A 25882-nucleotide genomic window follows, 5' to 3' on the forward strand; every position below is an offset into this window, starting at 1 on the left:
CGATTTTTTCCAAGTAATCCGCTAGAGTACTCTCCCTTCCCACTCTAGAGCTCTTGGTAAGAATTTTGAGGGCATGAAACTCTCTAACAACATTCCTATCATTTTCCCCATTTCATTGTTATGCATAATCATGTAGCGTTGTTTTTTTGTTTTTCTGATGCTCTCAGTAGCCTTATGCTATCTAGTTTTGTTAATTTGATGCAACCAGCTCTCCCAGATCCAGTGCAGTCGCTGCACATTTTGTTGACCTGCTTTGCTAACTACCTCAGTACAATGTGTACCTGGTTCGTCTTCTTCCATTTCTTGAAGGCAGTTATTTTTAGCTGGGTCCTTTTTGGTCGTTACAAGTTCAGCGAGTGGAATTTGATTGGAGCTGGATGAAATTGAAAGGGGGCTTTGCCAACTCTATACCCGTCATTAAAAAACACCAAGGCAGATACTTTACTTTAAGTGCAGATCTTTGTGATGAGATCATTATTAACCAGTTATATCACTGGAAAGACCATCAATTCCTGTACCATATACAACAAACAGATTGATTTTACATAAGGTAGTGTCTGTACAGTGAAACACAAGACAGTTAGACCACCTCCCCCCCCCCCCCCCCCCAAATCAATTTCACAAAAGCAAGATTGCCGCATTGAAATTAACAAAAAGTCAGAACAGCTAAAACAGAACAAAGGTTGCACGCCATTGGAAAGAAAAATAATGATAATAATAATGATAATAAGGGTATTTATGTATACATGTTTTGTATCCAAAACAGTCAGTTTTGTTCACTTGTTTCAGAAACCTATTCCAATGGTTTCATCCTATAGTCCTAACCATGGCAAGCAGGGTGATGGATGCCAGTCCTTCAATACACCAGGGAGGCACACCTATCGACACACAAAATGGCATGACAGTGCTGAACGACGTCTCCAGTCTCACTGTGCAGAGAACCATCGTGGAGGCCTTCGTCAAGCTGGTCGTCTGTCGCAAGGTCACTGTGCAGAAAGTGGCGCCAGTCACCGGTCAAGTGATTGACAGTCACACTACACAGGTGAGCGCTGGTCTGAAAGGTTAGGCTTGAGGAGTTTCACCAGAGAAAAAAGGATGTGCGGCAGTGGAAATGATGCATAGGGGTTGAGTGAACAATGGTAGAGAGTAGTGGGCAGAGAGAACTCAAAACTTTTTACTCAAGAATAGCAGTCTTAGGTCCATGTCTTATAAAATGGTCCTTGCTAATCTTCTAAACACACATAGATTAGAAGGTGAGAGATGCATCCTGTTTGTACTAGGAAACATTTTAAAAGGAGAAAAAAAGAGGGAGAAGACAAAATTGAAAGCTCATGGCAGAAGATAAAGGAGACAGGACCTGTCAACTAATCAGGTTAGCATCAGTACCTAGTAGAACAAGAGAGTGGTAAATAAGTAATAATAATAAGATAAATAATAATAAGACAGTGGACAGGTTTGAAGTGAAGGGGTGGGATGAGGGGATGTAAACTGTAGCAGAAGTGGGTTGCAAAAAGTTGACAAATGAATGCAAACACAAGTTTGCACTCAAGCTTGCATGTCCAGAAACTGTCCGTCTAGTGATTACAATGTTCTGAACAGAGCAAAGTGAGGGTATCCCAGTCGCCTCTCACCAGTCATTTCTGTGTTCTACAGGAGGAAGACTCGCCAGTCATTCTGAATGTGCACCGCCATGAACTCTCCGATATCTGCTCCGCCCTTGCTTCCAACCTCAAGCTGACTTCTACCTCTTCCTGTGTGCACAGCAACAGCAGTACTACTGTACAACCACCACCACCACCATCTACAACCACAACCAAAAAGCATGTGGCCGAAAGATCAGATCACACCAGTGCTTCCAGCAAAGACAAACCCACTGAATCACTAAAGTCTGCAAAGTCAAATAAAGCAGATGCTGTTCAGAGAAGCGAACCTTATGCCAGAGTTGCTGCTCCTGACCATGGAAACGACAGGTGCACCAGTGCTGATAGCGGTCTGCAAAACAGATTGTATGCAGATTGCTTCCAAGGCACCAGCAGACCAAGCAGTGCTGGCAGCCTTCTCCAGCCTGTAAACATAGACAAGAGTTTGCATGGAAACAGCGCTTGCCAAAAACGGGTTGAGTCAGATCAGTGCAAGGACACACAGGAAGAAATCCACTGTACAAATCAGCAGGAACACGAAGATATAGGTACTCATGATCAGGGGAGCTCTTCTTGCAAGAAAAGGAGAACGGATGGCAATAATACCTCATTGACACCAGATGCAACAACCCAAAGGAAAGAATCAGCACCAGTCCACTTTGAGGACAGGATAGTACCCTGCAATAGTGACAGTGACAGTAAAACTGCTGACAGTGCAGACAAGCACGAAAGTCATAACACTGATAGACAGGTCTTGAAAGCTCTGTATGAGGAGCAGTCTGTGTCAAAAGCTGGCAAGACCCTAGTTGCGTCTGCCACATCTGATGTCAAACAGAGAAGCAGGGAACGGCTTGAAGCTTACCTGAACAATCCAATGTGTATAGCTGACGAACAAACAACACAGGCAGATGACTTCACAGAAAACGCCACAGGAGAAGACATTTTACAGAGTAGTGTTGAGGTGTCTGCTGCTGGCATGGAAGGAGATATGCTGCCAGAGTCTCCTCATGCAGAAACACCAGCACAAGCCATGGCTGTTGATTATGGACACAGTGCCACAGAAGAAGCAACTCCTTTTGAAACGGACAGTATTGATAATTTTGACACACAAGACTCGGCAGAAATGTCATTAAGTGAAAAGCAGCTTTCAGTTTCAGATTTTGATACTGCTGGTTCTGAAAATGGAGACGAAAATGTCACTGTGTTTATGGATGGTGAAGGCAATCTTTCTGCACCTCAGTCTGTGGACAACAGGGAAGGCAGAGAAGAGGGAACCGCAGATTCACCAGGTGATGGTGACTGTTCAGTCAGCAACAACCAAGAGAGATACAAAGACCCTGAAAACACCAGCGAACAGTTGGGAGAAGATGCAAGTGAAGATGGATCTGATACAATCAAAATGACCCCAGATGCCCCTGAAGTGTTAGAGGCAGAGCAGTCCAAACCCAGCCAAGGGATAGGAGAGTGCGAGGACACAGACCAGGACTTGCTTGTGATCGATATCTCAGAACAGGACAGCAACCCTGCTAGCTCTGGTGCTGAGCAAGAGTCACAGCCTGTTGAGAAGCTGGACCCATTCGCACATCTCTTTGAAGCCAGCTTCCCTCCCTTGGACAGAACGCATGACAACGTACCGCACCCTTCGGCTAAGGACAGCCACTCAGGCAAAAACAAAACTTCCAGGGAAGTACCGAAATCTGCAGTCAAAGAGGAGCCAGACGACGACTGCATGATCATGGCAGCATTCATTTCTCCTCAGTCCACACGAAAAAGGTCAGCGTCGCACACAGCAACCAGTCGGAGTGCAGCTGACTCAGTGTTGCCTGGCAACACCAGCATGGGAGGAGGGCACTACAGCAGAACGACACAAGGCAGAGGCCGTCTTACGCAGGGAGGCTGGGTGCAGCAGTCTGCTGTTCGCTTTCACCATTCAGCTCAAAGTAAGTTGTTAATGTTAATAATAAATAGTAATAATAATGAACATTTAAGAATCGCCCCTTCTCATTATAGCTCATGGTGTTGTACAATAGCAAAACACACACACAAGTTGTTCCTGCTAGTGCAAAGCCAGTTTTATGACTTTGATTCAGAACTCATGCAGGTCAACATATATTGGTACGTATGATCATAAAAGATGTGAAAGCTTCTTCGAGCTGTTACTGAGAAATATTATGATGCATTCTGTTGAATCAACATTCATCCTTGCTAACCCATCTGGGTAAAAACAGTTAGGTACATTGTTGAATGAATCCTGACCATTTTTATTTCGAAAAAAAAAAGAGTTATTCCAGATGTGTAGGTGCAAAGTCAAGACAGGGCACCCTTGTATTAATGCAGCTTTAAGCTTATACTCATAAAGCGGACGTGTCTGTCATGAAAGACAAGCAGTGTGTAACCATTTTTTTTTCTACCATATCTGTCAACAGGGCCAGCAGTGTACCAGGGTGCAGCACAACACAGTGACGGCCCGCCCCCACAGGCACACAGCCTGACAACACACACAGAGTACCTGCCCAACTTTCTTGCCTCCACCTCGCAGTCAGCCGACCTAGCAGTCCCTCAAACCGCTCAGCCTCAACCAGAAGAAGGCTCATCGGCGATCGATTATTCACAACAGACTTACGAGTGTGCCATATGCTCCAAAATCTTCCTCCACCGACGCAAGTTTGACATGCATGTGATGATCTGCGGCGGACATCGCCCCTTTAAGTGCAAGATCTGCTACAAGGGCTTCAACCAGCGAGCACATCTCGACACGCACATGAAGTTCCACATCGGTATCAAACGCTACCGTTGCGATTTGTGTCGGAAGGCATATGTGATGAAAGGAGACCTTATTCGTCATTTGAAGACGCGTGTGCATAGACAAGCACAAGCATTGCAGAATCCAGGTCTGCCTTTGCAGACTCAAAGTTTCCCATCGCAATAGTTGTATACTAGGTCCAACAAAGTTAGACCGGTATAAAACAAATCAGTAGTACTTAAAGTTGTATGTAGGTGTTTGGCTGTGAGTGAAGCTCCTGATTAACCACAAGAAGAAAAGTATACATCTTTGTGTCTGTTGTGCATTATAACAGTGTTTGGCATTCTGCTTTACATGATAATTGCTACAGTGGCTACTAATTTCTTAACTGATATATATATATATATTAGTTTTTGACAAAAGAATAGTATTGTGTAAAAAGATACCCCAGAGACTACAGGGATGATCCATTTTCAGTTTTCATGTGATATTTTTTGCAGAGAGTGCCATAAATTATAGACGGCATTGAAATGGGTGTTTTTTTTTTCAGATTTCAAAGCTCTTTCAAACGTTTCTGGAAATCTAGTATAGACCTAAGCATTGCTAGCATGTGTCAACATTTGTCAACAGTAACATTGATTTTCGTCTGTGTTCAGTTTATGCTGACCATATAACTTGAAGTGAGATTTTGTGTTACTGAATTAATAAGGATTGAATTTCCAGAATGTTCAAACAAATGTGACCCTCCACCACGGATTGAGTCGCATGTCACCTTTGCATGATTTTCATATTTTTACATTTTCCTACAGAGTTTTTTTATGCTCTATCCAGTGGTGAAAACCGTTTTAGAAAAGAGCGAAAACTTGTTGAGTTATAAACCTGTGACTAAGGTGATCCTCATACTGTTACCAGACACCCCCCGGACTTATATTAAGCCTATCGCAGAACCGCGCAAGGTGACATGCGACTCATTCCGTGGTGGAGGGTCACAAATGCTTTGCAGAGGGAAAATTTTTCTGTGTCCACAGTTGTTTTCTACTTGAGCTGAGCCTTGAAATGTGGAGGATGCAAGTAGTTAAAGTGAAATTCCCAGTAACTTACTGTAATGTGTCATTTGCACACAGAAATCTAAAAATTACTGATGCAAGTAAGTTGACAGTGCAGATTTCTTCTGCAGGGCAGTTTCTGTTTATGGTAAGCCTTTCCATGCACAATCAAGTTACTCAAGCTAACCATTCTCAGGTAAGGCTTCCATCCAAATCTTGTGGTTTGCTATGTACAGCTTTAAACAGACATCAGAGGCATTATTAGTTTCCTAAGAGTTGTAATACAGTGGACCCCCCAATTTAAGACTGCCTCCCTTTTAAGACCTTGCTTTCTGAGATTTTTGGTTCAGAACCTCTGTAAATTTACCTCCATTTTAAGACTCCCTCCTTTTTAAGGCCTGATTTTCTCAGATTGTTTTAAGTCTTAAGAGAGGTGGCCGAGTGGTAACACACTTGCGCTCGGAAGCGAGAGGTTGCGAGTTCAACCCTGGGTCAGGGCGTTAGCAATTTTCTCCCCCCTTTCCTAACCTAGGTGGTGGGTTCAAGTGCTAGTCTTTCGGATGAGACGAAAAACCGAGGTCCCTTCGTGTACACTACATTGGGGTGTGCACGTTAAAGATCCCACGATTGACAAAAGGGTCTTTCCTGGCAAAATTGTATAGGCATAGATAAAAATGTCCACCAAAATACCCGTGTGACTTGGAATAATAGGCCGCGAAAAGTAGGATATGCGCCGAAATGGCTGCGATCTGCTGGCCGATGTGAATGCGTGATGTATTGTGTAAAAAAATTCCATCTCACACGGCATAAATAAATCCCTGCGCCTTGAATATGTGCGCGATATAAATTGCATAAAAATTTAACAAAATTAAAAATAAAATCCCTGCGCTTAGAACTGTACCCTCGGAATACGCGCGATATAAGCCTCATATTGATTGATTGATTGATGTACAAATGTATTTGGTTTTGGTTCTTGATAGCTTACCCTCTTCGGCTGCAGAATCAATCCTAAATAAAATACCTCCACACTACAGGAAGAGCGATAATGACTGGTATATATCCCACTGAATACACGTTTGTTGCTGTGTATAAAGTTTCAGGAATCCATTGATAGACAAATTCCAGAAATGACTCTTTTTTTTTTCTTTTTTTTTTTAAATGTTATTGGCTGTCAAAGAGTTGAGTCCCTTTGAAACAGTGACTGAATGAGGCAAAAACACGTGGCCACTGATCGTTGAAGGAAAGCAATCATTGGTGGCAGTAAATAGTGAGCTCTTCTGGGCATTTTTTTTTTATTTAAAGAAAACGGGCATTATACGTGTTTAATAAGAGTGAATACTTGGTAACGTGCATATTGGAGCTCATTGTTCACTGTAATGCCATCAATGCTTGCCTCGCTGTTCTTCTTCTGTGTTCATGGGCTGAAACTCCCATATTTTTACGTGTATGACAGTTTTTACCCGTCCATTTAGGCCACCACACAGCGCTTTCAGGGAAGCAAGCTGGGTATATTTGTGTTTCTATAACCCACCGAACTCTGACATGGATTACAGGATCTTTTCCGTCCGCACTTGGTCTTGTGATTGCGTGCACAAACGAAGGGGTATAAGGCACTAGGAGGCCTGCACATAAGGTGACCTGGGACTGGACTCCAAGTGTGAAAAAATGCGATCGATAAGAAGAAAAAGAGGAAACCTGGGAGATCTTATAAATATCAACCCTTAGCCCACCAAACGCGGCCAGGATTTGAACACACGACCTTTTGCCGGCGTTTTATCAGCTAGTCCACTGCACCCATCTGCCTCACTGTGTAACACTTACGCAGCCAATTAAAAAAAAGTCGTTATTTCCGAACGTATTCTATTTTGGTGTAGATCTTTGGTGCTATGATCAATTAAGTGAAGTGTTAACGGCTATATGTCCATAACCCTTCCTAGTAATAGGAAATACGTGCCAGTTGATTGTGCTATGTTTGCAAATCTTGCAGTAATTGTTTTTATACATAATATTATTTCTATATGTCTGTATTTGAGACTTTACAATTTTTTGGGGTGAATTATGTGCATAACCTATTATTCCAATTTGTCCACCAATCTAGGTAGTAGCGTGTACATTTGGCACAGGTGACCGAATTAAGAATGCATATTAAATGTACAGTACTTCAATGCATAGTTGCCTTGGTGCTGTTTTTTAAAATAAATATATTTCAAAAAGTTTTTCTTTTTGACTTACTGTGAAGACATGCAAATCCCAGGTGTGATTTATACAATTAACTTAAAGTGTTCGTTTATAGTTATGTTTGGCTGTATGAAAGTAACAGTTTGGTTAAAATAATATGCATTTTGTTTGAGTTTTGCCATAAATGCATGATTTGGTAGGTTGAGGATGTTAGCATGAATAGCATTTGCAAAAATTAGAACGACAGTATCTTTGTTTATGGTTACATAAACAGGCTGTGGTATGCATAATGTATATTCGCACCAAACTTTGTTTATCTGCATTATTGAGCGTCTGTGTTTGTATGCATTTGTTGAGTAAATACGCTGTGTGTGTGTGTGTGTGTGTGTGTGGAAGTGCATGTTTGTGGATATAGTATCGATAAACTTATGTATAATCCGGCTGAGGGGCCAGCGGTGGACATTTTTTTAATAAAACCAATCTATTTAAATGCGACGTTAAGCATGGGGCTCATTCGGGTATAAATTTGATAGTTTTTCCTCTTAATTTCAAACCCCAAAAGCTGCGAACAAGTCATTCTTTCTTTACTTTATTTGGTGTTTAACGTCGTTTTCAACCACGAAGGTTATATCACGACGGGGGAAGGGGGGAAATGGGATAGAGCCACTTGTCAATTGTTTCTTGTTCACAAAAGCACAAATCAAAAAATTGCTCCAGGGGCTTGCAACGTAGTACAATATATGACCTTACTGGGAGAATGCAAGTTTCCAGTACAAAGGACTTAACATTTCGTACATACTACTTGACTTAAATCTTTACAAACATTAACTATATTCTATACAAGAAACACTTAACAAGGGTAAAAGGAGAAACAGAATCCGTTAGTCGCCTCTTACGACATGCTGGGGAGCATCGGGTAAATTCTTCCCCCTAACCCGTGGGGGGGAGGGGGGGGGGGGGGACAAGTCATTTTAACAGAAGATGAAACCAATCGCCCTGAACAACTTTTCTTCAAAAGCACTACAGTGGAACCTCCCTTTAAAGACCTCTGACGAATCTGACAAAAATTGGGTCTTAAAAAGGAGGGAATCTGCATGAATTGAAAGCCAAAGAAACTTGGTCTTTTTTTTTTAATGGATAGCTGCCCCAAGGCATGACTGAAAGCCCTTTCAATAAGGGGCTCCATGCACATGGACGTGAAAAGTTCAGTAACTTTAAATTGGGGGTTCTTAAAACAGGGTTCTTTATATAAAAAGTTACTTAGATTTGTATTAAATGATTAAATTAAAAAAAACAAGAAGAGCAAACGCTCGATCGAGTCACTTTCGCAGTTCTGAATATTATATGAGGCATCAGATGGACAGGAAGAAATTGCTATTCACAACACAATGAGTCACGTTCACATAAAATTTGAGCCCGGTCACTTTTATAGTTTCCGAGAAAAGCCCAACGTTAAGTTGTGTGTTGCCGAACAGAAAAGGCTAGTTATCTCCATTGTTTTTCTGATAACGTTCGTAAAAGGCTACAGATGTAAATACTTTGATGTAAAGAATAATCCTACAAAGTTTCAATCACATCCGATGAACTTTGTCAAAGATATAAAATGTCTAATTTTTCCTTTGACGCTGACCTGTGACCTTGAAAAAGGTCAAAGGTCAACGAAACCATCGTTAAAGTGTAGAGGTCATTGGAGGTCACGACTAAACAAAATATGAGCCCGATCGCTTTGATAGTTTCCGAGAAAAGTCCAACGTTAAGGTGGTGTCTACGGACGGCCGGCCGGCCGGCCGGACAGACTAACACTGACCGATTACATAGAGTCACTTTTTCTCAAGTGACTCAAAAACCATCCACCACTTGCCCTTCATGTAGCCACGTCTCCTATACCAAATGCATGAAACACTTAAATTACCTTTAGAGGCAAAGCCAGTCAAACTACAGTAATAATAAATTAATAGCCCTATACAAATCTGCTATGAAAACTCCACTGTTCGCAAGAGTAAACCAGGCAACAACAACACTCAGATCCTTTCACTAATAGCTTGGTACAACCCACAGGTGTGCAACCAGCAGCTATAGAACCTTCAAGCTATAAATAGCTCAGTGTTCTAGGCCAGCTGGCAGACAACTCTACAGAGCACCTGCTATCAAAGGGGAACTACTGTGTCAGTAATACAGTGCTTGCGTATATTACTTCAATTATACATCTATCAATATGCATATAACTTTATGGATGTACATGTATGCATGTCTGTCACTTCTCATACAAACAGAATCTTCTTTTCTTTCTTTCTTTATTTGGTGTTTAACGTCGTTTTCAACCACGAAGGTTATATCGCGACGGGGAAAGGGGGGAGATGGGATAGAGCCACTTGTCAATTGTTTCTTGTTCACAAAAGCACTAATCAAAAATTTGCTCCAGGGGCTTGCAACGTAGTACAATGTATTACCTTACTGGGAGAATGCAAGTTTCCAGTACAAAGGACTTAACACTTCTTACATACTGCTTGACTAAAATCTTTACAAAAATGGACTATATTCTATACAAGAAACACTTAACAAGGGTAAAAAGAGAAACAGAATCCGTTAGTCGCCTCTTACAACATGCTGGGAAGCATCGGGTAAATTCTCTTCCCCCTAACCCGCGGGGGGTACAGAATCTTCTCACTCCATACTTGAGTGAATACTGTGGTGCTAAAGCAAACATTTCTGTGTGTGATACAAGCCTTTCATACATAAACTTGGAGAACTCAGCATGTAAAGAATTGTAATACCTTTTATTTCAACAGCGCAAAAGGAAAACTGCATATTTGATTATTCATTTCACTTGAATGTTACAGTTTGGATCAGAAAAATACTGAACTGAACACATGTGAAAAAGAATAATTTTTCTCTCTCTTAGACTCTCTCTCCACACACACACGCAAACACATACTGACATGCACACACATACTGACATACACACACACACACATTTTATAATCTATTCCTTTCGTGGAAGTCCAGCGTAGTCAAAAGCTAACGCAAATCAATAATCATGCAATACAAAGATCAAAATTAATGACACTACCAAAAAAATCATGAGATGCATGTGAAGAAATAAATACATGTAGGTACTAAACAACTATTGCTCTCTGCTTCTGGGACAGAGATGCTTAGCAACTTGTTCCATGCTTTTTAGGAGTGAAGATCTAATGGAGAACAACTTAAAACAAGAAGGGCAAAGCCCATACGACTCACATGCTTGACCTTGACCTTTACATGACCTTGACCTTCAGGGTCAAATAACTAAACCTAGCAATGACATGATTCATACACTAAGAACTGCTTTACACATTTTTCCTACCAACATACATGTGACCTTGACCCAAGGTCAAGGTCATGCAACACAAAGCTGTTAATTCAAGACATAGGAAGTACAATGGTGCTTATTGGCTCTTTCTACCATGAGATATGGTCACTTTTAGTGGTTCACTACCTTATTTTGGTCACATTTCATAAGGGTCAAAGTGACCTTGACCTTGATCATATGTGACCAAATGTGTCTCATGATGAAAGCATAACATGTGCCCCACATAATTTTTAAGTTTGAAACAGTTATCTTCCATAGTTTAGGGTCAAGGTCACTTCAAAATATGTATACAATCCAACTTTGAAGAGCTCCTGTGACCTTGACCTTGAAGCAAGGTAAACCAAACTGGTATCAAAAGATGGGTCTTACTTTGCCCTATATATCATATATAGGTGAGGTATTGAATCTCAAAAACGTCAGAGAAAATGGGAAAAATGTGAAAAATAGCTGGTTTTTAGGCAACATTTATGGCCCCTGCGACCTTGACCTTGAAGCAAGGTCAAGATGCTATGTATGTTTTTTGGGGCCTTGTCATCATACACCATCTTGCCAAATTTGGTATTGATAGACTGAATAGTGTCCAAGAAATATCCAATGTTAAAGTTTTCCGGACGGACGGACGGACGGACGGACGGACGACTCGGGTGAGTACATAGACTCACTTTTGCTTCGCATGTGAGTCAAAAAAGCTGCAGAGGAACAAACTTCTGCCAACTAGCTCTGCCAACGAGTAAAAACTTTTCAGCATTCAATAAAATCATTACATGTGCTACAGGTTTACCAAATAGTATCTGCTGGCATATATATACATCCAACAGCACATACCAAAAACCAATCACAGTTGTATGTACTAAAATGTACACATCAGTTCTACACTCAACAACCTGTCAAAACCAACACAGATTCACGAAGACATAAAGAACTGACTCATGAACCCAAATGTTCAACATTCCCTGAAGCCTTACACAAGTTGCATGCACTGTCATGTGTACTCTACTGCGCATTCAAAAAATACAGTTTCAACAACACTTACAGTTGTATTCACTGGCTCATGTATAGTTTTCTATTTGTTCATCATATGAAGAACAGAAATAACTCTTGACACTTGCATTTACAGAAATATGAGCACTTGATGTGTTCAACTCACAGGGACGGAAAATATCAGTAAATAACTTGCATTCACCGTCAAATAAAAGCACGACATCTGCTCAGTATTTATCATATATCTACAGTTTTGAAGAAAGCCCACATATGCTGGCATAAATATACACATCAGTTCAGCAGTCAGAAAATTATAAAGTAACAACGTTTATAGAAGATTCATTTATTGTGTAATTGAATCAAGCATGCATAATTCACCAAAGGAACTAACAACGATGACATTTGTATTCACTGTCAATGTTGAGGGTCTATGTACCCTGTGAAACCTTAATTATTTCTGTTTAAATTTCAGGTAATCAGAGTAGAAATTTCAAAGGCTAATGTTGACAGCTCTCAAGTGAAACCGCCACATATCAGGTAATCAGAGTAGAAGTTTTAAAGGCTAATGTTGACAGCTCTCAAGTGAAACCTCCACATATCAGGTAATCAGAGTAGAAGTTTTAAAGGCTAATGTTGACAGCTCTCAAGTGAAACCTCCACATATCAGGTAATCAGAGTAGAAGTTTCAAAGGCTAATGTTGACAGCTCTCCAGTGAAACCTCCACATATCAGGTAATCAAAGTAGAATTTTCAAAGGCTAATGTTGACAGCTCTCCAGTGAAATCTCCACAAATCAGGGAATCAGGGCCGGTATGTAAGAGTCCAGAGGTTAGAGACTTTAGTCCGGGATAAACTGTACCCTCAGTGCAGTTTATCCCGTACTAGAGTCTCTGAACTCAAATCCTGCATACCAGCCCTGATCAGAAGTTTCACAGGCTAATGTTAATAGCTGAGAGTGGACATGTGAATCTTCATCTGTTTGAACATCAATTCTCAGGTAATTGAATCACATCAGAGGTTTTACGATGATGTATTAACATGCATTTCAATTTTTTTTTTAAATTCTTATGGATTTTTTCTCCCTTCATTTTTATGTGATAACGTGTAAATGTTACAATACGTACACCACAAAACAAATTGCGCTATTCTGGGAGCACCAAAATAAATGGATCAACCAAGCGAACAACAAAAACAAACTGTCGAATGATAAAAATAATACAACTCATGCACACACACACAAATGTTGAAGTGTACAGCATCAGCAAATAATAATAGCTCTATTGCATAGTTCAGATTGTATTTAACTTCATGCAGCAATGAAAAGAATGGACTTTTACATTGGATAAAATGTCAAACTGAAAATGACAACAAATGTATTCATGACAAATTCAAAGCTACAAAAAGTTCAACTCAATGTGCGCAGTCCATAAATATAAAAGTTGGATTAAATTCCATGTTAGTGTCCCAAACAGCAGTTATGATCCTTGAAGAAATAATTTGCATTAAATTAGAAGAAAAAAATCATACAAAACTATCACTTATAATGAATTTGTTTCTACCACACAGTACGGTGCTCTCAGTCCCAAAGCCGGGAAACTTGCAAAAGCTAAACTTCCTTGAATTTGGGACAATAAACTTGAATACTACTTGCGTTGCTGGAAAACCAACAAACTAATTTTTGTCTTCTTTCTAAATTTTACTTCAAGATATATCACGTGAGGACTTCAAATGCAATGATAAGGAAAGAACAATAGTTCAGCCTCTAGGTATATAGATTTGCAGCACCGCATAGAAATCGTCTTCGAATTTTGCATTCCTAGAGCCCGTTTACATACCTCCATTCAGGGCTGAGCATTTCATGCCCACTACATGCATCACACAAGCTGCCATAGTGGCATCCTCCGAAAGTTGATCATAATTATTGTCTTCATAAATAGTATCTCCACGGGATATCACTTAATTATTAAGAGGTTACACCATACTTTAAGATTAAACAATGTGACTAACAGAGTAGCACAGTCGTTTGTCAAAAACGTGAAGTACAACCAACTCAACTGAATAGTATCAAAGACTGTCTGTTTGAGACACACACATTATTATTCATTCTCTCACTCTCTCTCTCTCTGCTAGTCTTTTAATTTGTGTGCACTTTCAACACTCAACAGCAATTCTGTTTCACATATCTTCTACCTATACACTGCCCCTTTAGAGTTATATATGCACACAAATATCACTCTAACATTCTAATGCATATTGTACATTATTTACACTTTTCACCAAAATGATATTCAACATAGACCAAGAGAGTCATTGTTCCGTAAGACTGTATTGTCCTGTTGAACAATCACTGTTGAGATCTGCGTCAAATGTCATATTTTTGTGAAAAATGCACGAAAAAGTTATATATCAATCCATTTGAGTTAGAATTCTTTTTATTTCTCACGACTTCTTCACACACATGCACTCTTTTGAAGTCTCATCAGTCAGCCATCTAAATATGAGTTTTGGTCGGCTTCAGAAGTCACATCCCAAAGAAGGGAAATCCAATGTTCAATCGATAAATTTCTTAACGTTCCTGCCCATGCATGTTCCACACCTGCAAATCAGAATCTGTACTAGTGCCGACTAAAACTCGGCAGGCCAAAAATCATCTGAAAGACAAGCATGGAGAGACTGCAGCAGATGTTGCAGTTATATATATTTGTGTTCTCATAATATTTATCACTTTTCAATCACAAAGAAATAGAGATCTGTCTCCTTCAGAACAGGAGACATAACAAATGAAGTAGTTTGCCTCCAAGACAGAATGCTTGAAAACAGTGGGGAATGAAAAGCACAATTACAAAAAATTTATCTTTGCAGTCTTTATCTCCACACATGCATCTCTAACACCACTAGATTGCGCTCTGAATTTTATAGTGAGGTATAATGCCAGACTTGATAATCCGCAGGAAATGTTTGGAGCAAAAAATGATGTGGACTGCAGAATATCTAAAAGCACTTTGTTTGCATGAAACACATGCAGTTGAAGGTTGCCCTTAAACACAGTGAAAGCCTGCTGTGAAACACAGTGAAAGCCTGCTGTGAAACACAGTGAAAGCCTGCTTTGAAACACAGTGAAAGCCTGCTGTGAAAGCCTGCTGTGAAACACAGTGAAAGCCTGCTGTGAAACACAGTGAAAGCCTGCTGTGAAACACAGTTAAAGCCTGCTTTGAAACACAGTGAAAGCCTGCTTTGAAACACAATAAAAGCCTGCTGTGAAACACAGTGAAAGCCTGCTTTGAAACACAGTGAAAGCCTGCTGTGAAAGCCTGCTGTGAAACACAGTGAAAGCATGCTTTAAACACAGTTAAAGCCGGCTGTGAAACACAGTGAAAGCCTGCTGTGAAACACAGTGAAAGCCTGCTGTGAAACACAGTGAAAGCCTGCTGTGAAACACAGTTAAAGCCTGCTTTGAAACACAGTGAAAGCCTGCTTTGAAACACAATAAAAGCCTGCTGTGAAACACAGTGAAAGCCTGCTGTGAAACACAGTTAAAGCCTGCTTTGAAACACAGTGAAAGCCTGCTTTGAAACACAATAAAAGCCTGCTGTGAAACACAGTGAAAGCCTGCTGTGAAACACAGTTAAAGCCTGCTTTGAAACACAGTTAAAGCCGGCTTTCTTTCTTTATTTGGTGTTTAACGTTGTTTTCAACCGTTCAAGGTTATATCGCGACGGAGTTAAAGCCGGCTGTGAAACACAGTGAAAGCCTGCTGTGAAACACAGTGAAAGCCTGCTGTGAAACACAGTCAAAGCCTGCTTTGAAACACAGTTAAAGCCTGCTTTGAAACACAGTTAAAGCCTGCTGTGAAACACAGTGAAAGCCTGCTGTGAAACACAGTGAAAGCCTGCTGTGAAACACAGTGAAAGCCTGCTGTGAAACACAGTTAAAGCCTGCTGTGAAACACAGTTAAAGCCTGCTTTGAAACACAGTGAAAGCCTGCTTTGAAACACAGTTTAAGCCTGCTGTGAAACACAGTCAAAGCACACATTAAATCACAGTTAAAGCCAACTCTGAAACACGGTCAAACCCCGCTACAAAAATCAGCCAAGCCTGCTTTAAATGACAGTGAAAGCCTGCTTTAAATGACAGTGAAAGCCTGCTTTAAATCACAGTGAAAGCCTGCTTTAAATCACAGTGAAAGCCTGCTTTAAATCCCAGTCAAAGCCTAGTAGTATGAAACCCAGTCAAAGCCCGCTCTGAGACACAATGGAAATCCACTCTAGAACACTGTCACAACCTGCTACTGGCTGTGTGAACATTGACACATTTTACAGATCCCAGCTGCAAGAGCATCCTGCCAGCTACGTTAAAATCCTGTCATCAACACTTGTTGTGGTCAACATTTTCCATCCCGATTTTAGCCTCGATCAACTGGGTGACGGCAGAGATTACATTCCTGCTGTCAACACTAGATGTGGTCGCCAATCTTCAGAACAGATCTGGAATAAACTGCACAGTTTTAAGGGTGGCGGCAGATGCTACAATCCTGTTGTTAACAGCATATTAGCTGCGGTCCAATTGGTTTTGGCATAGGCATCGCTGCTGATCATCAGACATACACTACAATTCTGTCGTCAACAGCAGAGCTGCGGTCCAAAGCAGTTTTGGCGTAGGCATCCCTGTTGATCATCAGACGTATGTTACAATCCTGTCGCCAACATTAGCTGCGGTCGAGACTCTCAAGTGCGGTTTTAGCGTAGGCTTCACTGTCCATCATCTGAGTGACGGCAGACTGCACCAGGCCGAGAAACATAGTCGGCCACACGCGAACCAGCTCCAATCGCTTGCGGTCGGCGAAGACAGCTTCCTTGGTCAGCTCGCTGAGAAAGGCCTTGGTGAAGTCTCGCTTGCTTTCAGCGTCCTAGTTACATGATACAGAAAAAGTACATTAGCATAATGTAAGGAAAAACTAACAGTATCATTTGTTCTTGTTTTCAACCCTGGCCCTCCCCACCATCACCAACCTTAACTGCGATTTTTCTTTTTCTTTTAGCCATCTTTCTTTTACCTTTTTACTGTTACAGCTACAGTTCACAGGCTTCTATTTTACATGCCTTCAAGCTTCTTTTGGAAATGTTCTTTGTTTGTAAAGTTCATTTGACATAATTGCTAATGACGATGTCAGAACTCTTGTTAGTTTGATCAGCAGCTTTGCTTAACAAACAAAGCCTGTTTCTATTTTCTGTTTTATTCTCTGTTTCCAAGCTCATTTGGATTTGTTTTCAGGGTTAAACCAGAATAACTGCAAATGAATGCAGATGCTCTATAAATTTTGATCCACAGTTTGAAAATAACAATTTCAATAAACATCCAACCTGTTTGGAGGACCTGGCATCAGGAGCAAGGTAGGTAAGTGCTGCCCTCCCTGGCTGCTCCACGTGGGATTTGTCTCCCTTCTCCCCCTTGCGACTTTTGCCCTCCTCTCCCAGGGAAGCCATTTGCTTTTTGCGACTGTCGCCTACCAACGTGTTGAGACGGAACTGGGGCAGCTGTGCCGTGATTATGTGTGACAATGGACCAAACAGTCGTTCTGCATTGATGATGTCCGAAGAAGATACCTACACATACACAGCAATGTTATATATTGTAACCCAACCAAGGAGGCCTGGGTCCGGTTACACATATAATCGGAAGTTCTGTTATCAGGGGGAATAATGATGTCAACACTTTTGTTTTCTGGCTGTGAGTTCAGCTTTGCCATTTAACAGCACCACTACAATAATAAACACGGTCACACTAGGCCTACAAGGTACTGCTCTCGAAGAACACAATTACATTAGTTATAGTAGCTCAATTAAGCTTGCTAGACTGCCACTGATCATGCAGCCAAGACAGAAAAAAATCAATGCAGCATGAACATAACATGACTTTACTTTTAGATCTGCAGATTCTTCGTTTATATTGTGCCCTTTTCCTTCCATCAAAATCCTTGTAACTGAAGATCTTTTATTCTCTCTATTATACTGTCACTTTCTCTTCTTACATCGACTTCGTTGATCTTCTTGAGGTTGAAGTGTGAGAGCCTGTAGATGGTGTAGAGCCTCCACAGGGTGAACTTGGTGACCGGGTTACCGTCCAGTCCAATGGTCAGCTCATGCAAACTGCGTACGGCGGTCAGCGCGTTGATCTGCTGCAGGCTGTGAATGTTGGTGTTGGAGAACATCAAGGTCTGAAACCATAGAAACAGTGGAGAATATTAAGAGTTTGAAACTATAACAACAGTGGAGAATATCAAGGTCTAAAACCATAGAAACAGTGGAGAATATTAAGAGTTTGAAACTATAACAACAGTGGAGAATATCAAGGTCTAAAACAACAGGGTAGAATACCAAGGTCTGAAACCATAGAAACAGGGGAGAATATCAAGGTCTAAAACCATATCAACAGTGTTGAATATCAAGGTCTAAAATCATAGCCACAGTAGGAAATATTAAGATCTTAAACCATAACAACAGTGGAGAATAACAAGGTCAAAAACCATAGCAACAGGGGAGAACATCAAGGTCTGAAACCATAGCAACAGTGGAGAACATCAAGGTCTGAAACCATAGCAACAGTGGAGAATATTAAGGTCTAAAACCATAGCAACAGTGGAGAACATCAATTTTAAGGTCTGAAACCATAGCAACAGTGAAGAATATCAAGGTCTGAAACATAGCAAAAGTGGAGAATATCAAGGTCTGAAACCATAGTAACAGTGGAGAGTATAAAGGTCTGAAACCATAGCAACAGTACTGTTATTTCCTTTCTTTCTGTACTACAGTCAGTGGGGTGATCTGCTGCAAACTGTGCAGGTTGGTGTTTGGACAATATTAAACTCTAAAACCAAATATTAACGGAATTGCTTCTTCATCCCAAATGTCACTTTTCCCCCGCTTCTGGTTAAAGAAATATGCAAGCAAGGATCGTCTAAACAAACATTCGCACAAGTGCAGAGGGGTGACTATAATCCTGACTCAGACCTATACATGGATACCTACTTTTTACATTTAGTCAAGTTTTGACTAAATGTTTTAACATAGAGGGGGAATCGAGATGAGGGTCGTGGTGTGTGTGTGTGTGTCTGTCTGCATGTCTGTGCGTGTGTGTGTGTAGAGCGATTCAGACCAAACTACTGGACCGATCTTTATGAAATTTGACATGAGAGTTCCTGGGAATGATATCCCCGGACGGTTTTTTCCATTTTTTCGATAAATACCTTTGATGACGTCATATCCAGCTTTTTGTAAAAGTTGAGGCGGCACTGTCACACCCTCATTTTTCAATCAAATTGATTGAAATTTTTGTAAATCAATCTTCGACGAAGGCCGGATTTCGGTATTGCATTTCAGCTTCGTGGCTTAAAATTTAATTAATGACTTTGGTCATTAAAAATCTAAAAATTTTAATTTTTTTTTTTATATAAAACGATCCAAATTTACGTTCATCTTATTCTACATCATTTCCTGATTCCAAAAACATATAATTATGTTATATTTGGATTAAAAACAAGGTCTGAAAATTAAAAATATAAAAATTATGAACAAAATTAAATTTCCGAAATCGATTTAAAAACAATTTCATCTTATTCCTTTTCGGTTCCTGATTCCAAAAACATATAGATATGATATGTTTGGATTAAAAACACGCTCAGAAAGTTAAAACGAAGAGAGGTACAGAAAAGAGTGCTATGCAGCACAGCGAAACCACTACCGCGCTGAACAGGCTCGTCAGTTTCACTCCGTTTTGCACAAGCGGCGGACTACGGTCATTGTGAAAAAATGCAGTGCGTTCAGTTTCATTCTGTGAGTTCCACAGCTTGACTAAATGTAGTAATTTCGCCTTACGCGACTTGTTTTACTCTTTTTTCCCCCTGGAAATCCACAATAGCAACAGACCTACGCCTAAAAGAAGCCTTCTGACTGCTGCAATATCATCGAACATTTGAATGCTAGCACACCTCCCATAAATAACCAAAGTGGTCCTGTGATATACATTTACAAACTTACTGACCTAAACTGGTCTAAAGCCACATCTTACAGCAGTGTATCCCATGGTTTCCATACCTGTGTGCTTGGGAAGCGAGAGCGGACTTTGTGGATCTGTTTGCAGATGTCATCGAAGTCAATGAACTTGAACATAATGGTGGTGACGGCTCCGGCTGCCTGCAGTCCCCAGTTCCGGTCGAACGCCCCCAGAGCCAGCGGACCGTACAAGTGGAGTTTGTCCTCCTCCAGCTCTGCCACCATGTTGAGGTTTTCTCCTGTGTTACTGTTGTTGGCGCTGCAAGACGTTACAGATTGATAATGGTACCTTCCAGCATTAGCACTCGTATCCTCTTCTTACAGTTTTTACATTTTACTTGGTGTTTTTTTTTCTCTCTCTCTCTCTCTCTCTCTCTCTCTCTCTCTCTCTCTCTCTCTCTCTCTCTCTCTCTCTCTCTCTCTCTCTCTCTCTCTCTCTCTCTCTCTCTCTCTCTCTCTCTCTCTCTCTCTCTCTCTCTCTCTCTCTCTCTCTCTCTCTCTCCCCCCCCCCACCCCCTCTGCCCCCACGCCTTTGCCCAAATGGGCAAGCCAGCCTTCACATTCATATTCTACCTTAAGGTCATGTTATCCTGCAAATACTGTGATGTTAGTTTATTCTTTGCTCCACGCAGTAAAAATCTATGTTGGGTTTCTTTTTTTCAAGCCGTGAATACTATTTGTTCATGTACAACACTTTGACAGCTTTTGAGCCAGCCTAGATGCAAATAATCAGACCACCACTATAACATTTGAATATTGCAAACAAAATATTGTTCCTGCTTGGATACATTTCTTGGTATGCATAAAGAATTCCCCACATCACATCACATACCCAAATATGACAGTTTCTTTAGAAGAAGACTTTGAGTCTGTACGCCTGTGTGCAGTGCGGGGTCGGTCCGGGTCTCGACTGCTCTCTAGCGACAGGTCCGTCAAGTTGCTGTGTGCACTGCCTGGCCGACTGGCTCGCTTATCACTGCTGAGAAAAAGTTGAAACAAAACACAGGTAAAATCTATTTTATGAAGAAATTGCATCACCCACACATACCTGCTGCATCAAAAGAATTAAGTTTATTCTTTTTGCATCAAAGAAGAGACACAAAACTGCCAAGATCAATTTTGCCTGAGGTCCCCAACCGGGTATCATAAAGCTAAAAGTACTGTCTAAAGAAAAAATTCCATATTTATGTAAAATGAAAATGGACATTAAAGTTTTCTAATCTTATCTTATCTTATCTTATCTTATTGCTTTTTGATGGAGAACACAGATGTAACTTATTGTTTTCAGTGTTGTGAAGCAATGTTTACCCTCCACACACCAACTGCTACACCCAAGACAGTGCCCTTCATCAAATAATCATCTAAACCAAACCTAACCCACATCAAAATACACTGCAGACAAGAGTGAATGTCTTTCCGTCAACAAAATATGTAGCTGGTGATATACCCACCTGGTAACGGAAACAAGCTCAGTGTCATAGTCCTGCTGAAAGGGGCTGGAGAACATGTCGTTGGCCGAGGGAAGGGAACCCAGATGGTTGGCGTATAGGTCAGGGGCCTTAACCAGCTTGCCAGTCCGAGACAGAACCCCTCCCTGCATTGTCTCCCACTGCCGCTTGGCATTGTTGATAGCCAGGCGCCGCTTCTCCTGTGAAAAAGAGAACAGAGATTTATAATTTACAATTATCAAATTATAATTTAATGTATGAAAAGCACAGACGGCGTTTGACTATTACCCCGCAGCAAAGTAATTTCCGATTTTTTTCATTGGCTGAAAAGTCTCCTCGCAAGGGGACGGCACTCGTCCTCGTCAAAAGGGAAATAACCATTTCATGATTTGTATCGATACTGACTCATTCTTGGAGTTTGTACCTGCCTATGTGCATGTGCAATATATCAATAAATACACCTATCTGAAACGTTACTGAAAAATAAAAATGTTAAAAAAGTAAAGACAATAGCCATGAGGAATTATTTGAAGAAGGAAAACAGGGCAACTTGCGATACACACACAGACACAGACTCAGAAAGACACAGGCAAACATCAACAAAGACACACACAGAAAGACAAGTCTACAAATGAACTCATCGATGCCATGCACCTACACCAGGGCCGGACTAGGTAAGTTCTAGGGGGGGGTTACAGATGGGGATCCAGGGGGCGAAGCTGAACGTTTTTTGATGTTTCTGGAGCGAAAGGAAGCCTCTCCTTGAACGAAAAAGGTAAATTCGACAGCAAGCTGTAAAGGCAATAAAGAAGAATTGAGATTGTAAGGACTCATACTTTTCATCACAAAAATCGTTGAAGAAAAATGTCTTGAGGGGGTGAGAGGTGCGATTTCTCCTTGATCCAGATGCAACCCTCCCCCACAAAAAAAAAAAAAAAAAAAAGCATTTGGGAGGTACATGCTTAAGCCGGGGGGGGGGGGGGTTGCGCAACCCCTGTAACCCCACCCCCCCCCCCCTAGTCCGGCCCTGTACACGAGCCATATCAATCAAGAAAATGGAGAAAACAGATCACAGAGAAACAGCTAGACTGTATAGCCATAGGTGATAGAATGGTAAGGATCCCCACCTTCAGAATGGCAACTTTGTTCATTTCCCGTCTCTTTTCCTCCTCTTTGCGTGCCATAACCAGTGCCAGTCGTCTTTCCTCTTCCTGTATAAACAGCAACAATTAGTCAAATGCCAACGGACTTAACATTGATTATTAATTCTGTTACAGTTGGAACTCCATACTAAAACTTTAATAAAAAAAACACACACAATACAAAAACTGCTTAATACAGGATAACCATAGGCCCTGATAAGAATATAACCAAGGCTATTGTCATTCTTAAAAAAATAAAAAAAAGACAGTTAAAAAAAGTGTCATGCAAAATTTTAAAGCAACTAAAACCAAAATGCTGCAATGCTGAAATATGACAAATAAAAGGACCCTAAAATCTGCCGTACTTTTTTGTCCAGATAAGCTGGTTGGAATTGAAAATGTACACACATTTTTTTATGCAAAGCTTCTTTTTTTTGTTTTTACTAAGATAACACATTCTCGTCTTCTGATTTCCTTACAATTAAAACATAATTCATTTCCACATGCACACAAAAAAGAAAAAGAAAAAAAAAGAGACTGTAAATCCATTCATAAAATGTACAAAAGCATCATATCTAACTGTACAGCAGAAGATTAATAAACAGAAACAAACAAATAAAAAAAACACCAACACTTTCATGCACAGACACACACAGACACACAGACACAGACACACACACACAGACACACACACACACACACACACACACCCACACCCACACACACATAAGTACAAAATATCTATATCATCAAATGAGTACAGAAAGTGGTGGCAAAATATCTATTATTTGGTGCATTTCCCAGACCAAAACAATCACAATATTATGTCAAACACAAACATGTTGTATTCAAATAAAGCAATACATTGCAAAACCTCTCTTACATAACCACCAAGCTTTTCTAGTGGTGCCCACGGGACAAAAACTCCTCCGTTCGAACAAGCATTGGCAAATATATGTACTCTGTTAACAATTAAAGCTTTAGTATTTACACACACATTTGTTTCAAAACTGGGTTTAGTTATGAGAGGTTTCACGAAACGAAAGCAGATTATGTTTCAGCAGTGAGGGTGAAGCCTCCTTTTAACAAGCAATATTCTGAATAGCCTGAATTTTTCTTTTCTCGTAAAGTTATGTTTAAAACAAGAATGCACAGAAATATTTTTTTTCATTCTCTACTTTTACTGATCTCTGTTAACTAAATATGAAGTTAGCAAACTGTATTTCAGACTTTATTATTCTTAACAATTAACACGCCTAGTACTACATGTACAGCAAACTGTAATTCAAACTTCATTATCAAATTTTAAAGAAAAAAAGTATGAGTGACAAGAGCAAATTTCCTTGCCGGCTTAAAAACCTGGATTTTTTTTCTTCTTCTTTTTTTCTGTCTTTACACTTGTTCCCTTGTCCCGTTGTGCTCTCACACCTCCCCGTCCCTGCACTCGCTGCTCCAACCACCTCTGAATTTCGTTCCGCTGCCAGACTTGTCGATTTTACAGACGCTCCAGGGGGGGGGATGTCGGGTCGCTGCGGTAGGCTACCCTCGGAAGATGACACTGCACTTCTGCTGAGTCACTTCGACGGTGTTCAGTAGTGGGTCTGTCCCGAGCTAACGGACGCAGCCCACTACCTACTATGCCCCCTACAAACGACATTGACTTTAAGTCGCGGAGCCAGACTGAGTGAGCGTCCCCTCCAGAGAGCAGACCGCCACCACGTCCCTCCGTCGACCCCCAGAACGTCACACGTTGAAGACTGACAGCAGAACTACTATTCAGGGAAGGAAGGAACAGGAACACTGAGACCAAGGTCACCATGAGAGCTCCGGGCATGAAGGGCCACAAGAGCAAGGACAATTTATATTTTGGATGATTAATGAGATGAGGATGATTATAATGATGCTTTGGATTTCCAATTTGGTTTGAGACTACGTGACAGGGCAGCACTCTACGCTTACTGTCATAATATATCCTGGCGTCAACCAGGCCCGAGAACTGTCGCACCTGCGGTGTTGGTCAGGTATACAGAACCTGAGCACCCTCAAAGTCGCATTCGTTAAGTGAATGACACTCGGCTGTGTGATCCCAGCCTTCCCATAGGAACCATAGCACAAAGTTCCACTCTGGGTAGGAGCCGACCGTAGCCCGAAAAACCCACATGACCCTGATGGGATTCGAACCCACGACCTCCCGGCCCGCAGCCCGATGCGCTAACCACTGCGCTACGGGGGCCGGTTAAAAACCTGGATTTCATTGGCTCTTGGAACCAGCTGACGAGGTTGTGAAACCTGTATTTACATTTTCATCCACTTGAAATGTCTAAATTGGTTTGATTGTGAAACCTCTCAAACCTCTGCAGCTAGAATGTTCTTTGTGAAAAATGAAAACAAATCTTCCAAGTCCCCAGCATTTTGATAAGCCCTTGCTTTTGAAAGTACTGAACTTACATTATTTTTTCTGCATGATTCCCTAGCAATGTTCTTCCTACAGTACCAATGTTTGTGATTTCAATTCTACTTTCTTGTCTTTTTCCCCCTTTTAATTTCTCCAGTTTGGTTAGATGTCAAACTCTCAGCCCATATCTAATGCCCCATGGCAGTCGCAGTGAGTTTTGTGCAGTTAATATCAAAGCCAAGCTAGGGCTACCCTTCACTGGTTTACCTTTTTTGTTTTTAAATAAAGATAGCGAGCAGAAGTCTAATTTAGACAGAAAAAGTAAAATCTTTTCAAACAAAGCAACACAATCCACATGAGCAAAGAAATGCAAAAGTCATAACATATCATGTCAAAATCTGCATCAAACAAGTCTTCAATTAATTGTTTAGCCTCCTCTCTGACCTTGTACACATTTCTCTCTACTGCATATTTAACAAGCATTAAGATTCTGGAAATGGTATCAACATAAAAAACAAGAAGAGCAAACGCTCGATCGAGTCACTTTCGCAGTTCTGAATATTATATGAGGCATCAGATGGACAGGAAGAAATTGCTATTCACAACACAATGAGTCACGTTCACATAAAATTTGAGCCCGGTCACTTTTATAGTTTCCGAGAAAAGCCCAACGTTAAGTTGTGTGTTGCCGAACAGAAAAGGCTAGTTATCTCCCTTGTTTTTCTGATAACGTTCGTAAAAGGCTACAGATGTAAATACTTTGATGTAAAGAATAATCCTACAAAGTTTCAATCACATCCGATGAACTTTGTCAAAGATATAAAATGTCTAATTTTTCCTTTGACGCTGACCTGTGACCTTGAAAAAGGTCAAAGGTCAACGAAACCATCGTTAAAGTGTAGAGGTCAT

The 25882-nt window shown here is 40.8% G+C and overlaps 2 protein-coding genes across 4 annotated transcripts in view; one reads left to right on the forward strand and one right to left on the reverse strand.

Annotated features, from left to right (window-relative positions):
- Positions 1-794: 794 nt before the first annotated feature.
- Positions 795-7919, forward strand: LOC138977433 (uncharacterized). Its single transcript, XM_070350315.1, has 3 exons — positions 795-1042; positions 1654-3580; positions 4067-7919. The coding sequence occupies exons 1-3, from the start codon at positions 827-829 to the stop codon at positions 4567-4569; spliced, it is 2646 nt and encodes an 881-aa protein (XP_070206416.1). The 5' UTR covers positions 795-826; the 3' UTR covers positions 4570-7919.
- Positions 7920-10365: 2446 nt separating this feature from the next.
- The window catches only part of LOC138977554 (leucine-rich repeat-containing protein 49-like), a 60600-nt gene continuing 45083 nt past the window's right edge, over positions 10366-25882 (reverse strand). For 2 of the 3 annotated variants that reach the window (XM_070350368.1, XM_070350366.1), the window contains 7 exons: positions 22564-22647; positions 21440-21636; positions 20821-20967; positions 20031-20247; positions 17969-18154; positions 17301-17543; positions 10366-16846 (listed from right to left, as the gene is read on the reverse strand). In XM_070350368.1, the coding sequence (XP_070206469.1) occupies positions 16646-16846; positions 17301-17543; positions 17969-18154; positions 20031-20247; positions 20821-20967; positions 21440-21636; positions 22564-22647 (1275 nt within the window). In that variant the 3' untranslated portion in view covers positions 10366-16645. The remainder of the gene's footprint in view (positions 16847-17300; positions 17544-17968; positions 18155-20030; positions 20248-20820; positions 20968-21439; positions 21637-22563; positions 22648-25882) is intronic. The other variant, XM_070350367.1, reaches the window with a different exon arrangement.

The sequence above is a fragment of the Littorina saxatilis genome, linkage group LG1 (assembly GCF_037325665.1).
Source record: "Littorina saxatilis isolate snail1 linkage group LG1, US_GU_Lsax_2.0, whole genome shotgun sequence".
NCBI lineage: Eukaryota > Metazoa > Mollusca > Gastropoda > Littorinimorpha > Littorinidae > Littorina > Littorina saxatilis.